Source organism: Rhipicephalus sanguineus, chromosome 6 (genome assembly GCF_013339695.2).
Source record: "Rhipicephalus sanguineus isolate Rsan-2018 chromosome 6, BIME_Rsan_1.4, whole genome shotgun sequence".
Lineage (NCBI taxonomy): Eukaryota > Metazoa > Arthropoda > Arachnida > Ixodida > Ixodidae > Rhipicephalus > Rhipicephalus sanguineus.
Window position 1 is genome coordinate 35003373 of NC_051181.1, and position 4189 is coordinate 35007561.

The 4189-nt window shown below is 57.8% G+C and overlaps 2 protein-coding genes across 2 annotated transcripts; both read left to right on the forward strand.

Moving 5' to 3' along the window:
* Positions 1 to 567: 567 nt before the first annotated feature.
* On the forward strand, positions 568 to 3110 carry LOC125758830 (uncharacterized). The gene is made up of 2 exons (XM_049416480.1): positions 568 to 1801; positions 1918 to 3110. Exons 1-2 carry the CDS (start codon positions 568 to 570, stop codon positions 3108 to 3110), a joined length of 2427 nt encoding a protein of 808 aa, XP_049272437.1.
* Positions 3111 to 3115: 5 nt separating this feature from the next.
* On the forward strand, positions 3116 to 3964 carry LOC125758831 (uncharacterized protein K02A2.6-like). Its single transcript, XM_049416481.1, has one exon. The coding sequence runs from the start codon at positions 3116 to 3118 to the stop codon at positions 3962 to 3964; it is 849 nt and encodes a 282-aa protein (XP_049272438.1).
* The last annotated feature ends 225 nt before the right edge of the window (positions 3965 to 4189 follow it).

Here is a 4189-nt window from a genome sequence, read left to right on the forward strand (position 1 = left end):
TCGTCGGACCAAATCTGAATGGCTACGTCGTAGTTAGCTTCGGCGAGGCAAATACCTTGGATGGCTGCCCCAGTCAGCTATGTCAATAGGTATTTGAATTTGTCGATTTTCGGGATCCAGTCGTTGTCATGAATGCTGACTGAGTATTGGTCCCAAAATGCTTGCCACTGGCGCCGCTTACCGGCAAAACTTGGGATGTGCAGCTTGTGCAAGGCGATGCGAGATGGCGGCGTTGGAGTTTAGAGGCCGGGTGAAGGTGAATTTGCTACCTGCGTCGATGTCGATGCGAGAGGCTCACTGGTAGTGTAGTGTACAGCAGTACCGCGAGATGGCAGCGCGGCATGTACTGCTTCCTGTAATAAGGGTTGCCAATAAACCTGACGTCACTTGTCCGCCCGGAGCCTCGGCTGTCGTGTCGCTTACTCGCCCGATGCGCTCGACATGGTGTCAGAAGTGGGCGGGATTCATCTTCGCTGATCCCGTGCTTGCATCCTCGTGACACGGCCCCGCCGCCGCCGCCGCCGCTGCTCTCCCATGCCGACTACTGGTGTTGAGGGCCCCGCCGGGATGTCGGCCGCTCCGTTCTTGCAAGGCATGGCCCAGCTGCGTCCACAGTCGCCGTTCGACAACCCCAGCTCGTGGCCGACACGGCTGCTGCAGTTCGAGGACTTCTCGTTCGCTACCGGACTTTACGTCGCTCCGGCAGAGGTACAAGTGCGCTCCATGCTTTACTGTATGGGCCCGCAAGCCAGGGTTGTCCTCGCGTCGACCATGCTAGGCGAGGCGGATATGAAAGACGTCGCCGCCGTGAAGAAGGCTTTCACCGACCACTTCGTGCACCCGCCGAACGAGCTGTACGAGTCAGCGCGGTTCCACCGCAGTACGCAGCAACCAGGTGAAACGGCCGACGCATTTTTTACGGCGCTCCGGACAATGGTCAAGTCCTGCAACTATCCGTCGCCCGACGTCGAAGAGTGGCTCGTCCGAGACCGTTTTCTCGTGGGCTTGCTCGACCGCGAACTCTCGGACAAGCTTTGTCGGAACCGGAAAATGACGCTACACGAAGCGCTGACGTACGTTCGTCAGCACGAAGACGCAGGTAACGAGCGCAGGGCTCGTGACTCGGCAGAGGCATCTTCGTTCGCCGTCGACGCCGCTCGCCTTCGCAAGGGAAAGCAAGCGCCAGCTGATAAGACAACGCAACAGCTGTGCCCATTCTGCGGACGAGCGTCACACCCTCGCGCCGACTGTCCCGCTCGCAGTGCATCGTGCAACTTTTGTCGCAAGAGTGGCCATTTCGAAAGCGTGTGCCGCAAAAAGAAGCGCGTAAACGGGAAGCACACATGGAAGCCTTTGGCCAGCTTCATCGAGTTACATGCAGTTGCGGGAGAGCGCCCGAACGCGAAGTTCGTCGAGGTACTCGTCGATGGGCGCCCACTTTCCTTCAAGGTGGATTCCGGCGCCGAAGTTTCAGTTGTACCCAGTACGTTTTCCGGCGTCCCATCGAAGCTTCAAGACCCCAAGAGCGAGCTGAAAGGCCTTGGCAACGGCATCCTGCCGGTCATAGGCACTTACGTGGCTACCCTGTCGTGGCACGGAAAGTCAACCAAGCAGCTTCTCTACGTCCTAGCAACCAAAACTGTTCCGCTGCTAGGCTTCCCGGCAATCCAAGCCTTGGGCGTCTGCACGTTTGTCGATGAAGTCGAGAGGACTTCACAGCCCACCGGCGACTTTTGTCTCGATCCCAGTCTCTTCCGAGGACTTGGGACGCTCCCAGAAGCCTACACTATCAGGCTGCAACGCAATGCTACGCCTTCCTCTTTCTCTTTCTTTCCCCTTCCCCCTTATCCTCGTGAGGAGTAGCAGGCTAAAATCCCGCTTTCCAGGCCGACCTCTCCTCCTTCTTCTCATTAAAAGCATCTTCTTCTTTCTCGTTGAGCGTACCCCGGCGCATTCCACTCCCTCTCCGCGACGTCGTCAAGACTGAACTAGACAAGCTAGAAGCGGAGGGCGTGATTCGTCGAGTGGACACACCCACTGACTGGTGTGCTGGGCTGGTTGTCGTCCCCAAGGTCTCGGGGGGCTATCGGCTGTGCGTGGACTTGACTCGCCTCAGTAAGGTGATTCTTCGAGAGCGTCACGTGCTTCCTACAGTGGAGCAATGCCTCGGATTGCTCGGAGAGGCTACAGTTTTCTCCAAGTTAGACGCCACGTCAAGCTTCCACCAGGTCAAGCTGTCCCCTGAGTCCCAAGAATTGACCACATTTATAACCCCGTTTGGACGCTATTGTTTTCTCCGGCTGCCGTTTGGGATCACGTCTGCACCGGAATACTTCCAGCGGCAGATGTCCCGGATCCTCGAAGGCCAGGCGGGTGTGGTGAACATGATTGACGACATCCTCGTCTTTGGGAAGACACGCTCCGAGCATGACCGCCGTCTCCGACAAGTCATGGACCAGCTAGCAAAGGCAGGAGTCACACTCAACCGCAAGAAATGCTCGTTTGCGACTTCGAGTGTCAAGTTCCTTGGCGTCGTAGTCAGCGCGGAAAGAATTTCTTCAGACCCAGACAAGGTTGCAGCGATCCGAGCCATGCATCCACCCGAAGATGTCGCAGGGGTTCGTCGCCTGCTAGGCCTCGTGAACCACTTCGGACGCTTCTTACCGCATGTTTCGGAGGTGACTGCGCCGATCCGAGCACTGCTGCTCAAGAACTCTGCCTGGACCTGGGGCCCGGCGCAGCAGTCTGCCTTCTCCGAACTGAAGAAGCTACTGTGCTCAGACCTCTGCGTGGCTCGCTACAACACCACATACAAGACCACAATCTCAGCTGACGCCAGCTCCTATGGTCTCGGGGCAGTACTTCTCCAAGAACAGCCGTCCGGTGAGCGTGTAGCCGTCGCCTTCGCATCGCGCTCCCTCACATGCACGGAACGCCGGTACAGCCAAACAGAAAAAGAAGCTTTGGCGGCCAGCTGGGTGGTGGAAAGGTTCCAGGAATACGTCCGTGGACTCAAGTTCTTCCTCGAGACGGACCATCAACCGCTAGTGGCGGCTTGGGTTCCATGGATGTTGACCTACTGCCACCACGGATCCAGCGGTTTCGCTTGAAGCTTATGCGTTTCCAGTACCAAGTACTCTACGTACCGGAGAAGCTGCTGGCAACAGCCGATACGCTCTCGCGCGCACCGCTGGACTCCCCTTCATCCACCCGGGTGAATCAAGTAGAGCTCTTTGCCCAAGAGGTTGTCCGCTCCTTCCCAGACATCGTCTCGTCGCAGCTCGAGCACCTGCGCCAGGCCCAAGCCAACGACGGCGAGTGCAGCCTATTGCTTCAGTACTGCGCCAACGGCTGGCCTCGACAGTCCCACTTGCCTCTCCATGTGAAGAAGTACTGGCAGTACCAAGGAGACCTCAGCGTCTGCGAGGGACTGCTTCTGAAAGGGTCCCGCATCCTCGTGCCGTCTGCCCTTCAGCGCCACATGCTCGAGCTTGTCCATGACGGGCATGAAGGCATCAACCGATGCAAAGGTTTAGCTCGGGAATCGGTCTGGTGGCCGGGCCTCAACAACCAGATAGAAAAACTGGTGTCTCACTGCCACACATGTGCCGAAACGAGGGTGCAGCGCTCGGAGCCCATGCTGCCTTCAACCACTCCAAGTCGGCCCTGGGAAGAGGTCAGCATCGATCTTTTTCATCTCAACGGCCAAGACTTTGTTCTTCTGGTGGATTACCGGTCACGTTTCCCCGAAGTCATCAGTCTACGTTCAACCACAGCACTTGCGGTCATCAATGCCGTCAAGAGCGTTTTCGCACGCCATGAGATTCCGAGACTGGTGCGCAGCGACAACGGTCTCAGTTCGCTGCGAAAGCGTTCTCCGCCTTCGCCAAGTCCTACGGCATCTGCCACGTCACCAGCAGCCCCCATTTTCCACCGTCGAATGGGGAGGTGGAACGAATGGTGAGGACAGTCAAAGACCTGCTGCGGAAGGCGAATGATCCCTACCTGGCACTTTTGGCATACCGGGTTAAATGCACACCTGGGTTAAATGGAGTGAGTCCTGCTCAGCTGTTCATGGGTAGGCGCCTACAGACCCGGCTGCCGAAGACGTCGCACCTGCTGGAGCCAGCCTGGCCTCCTTCGGTCACAATCACGCAACGGGACCAAGACAACCGGAGGCGCCAAGCGT

Excerpts from the sequence above, each read along its gene's own strand:
- LOC125758830 (XM_049416480.1), top strand. The coding sequence starts at position 568 with ATGTCGGCCGCTCCGTTCTTGCAAGGCATGGCCCAGCTGCGTCCACAG. Across the intron at positions 1,802-1,917 it reads CTACACTATCAGGCTGCAAC|CATCTTCTTCTTTCTCGTTG; the intron begins GCAATGCTACGC and ends TCTCATTAAAAG.
- LOC125758831 (XM_049416481.1), top strand. The coding sequence starts at position 3,116 with ATGCGTTTCCAGTACCAAGTACTCTACGTACCGGAGAAGCTGCTGGCA.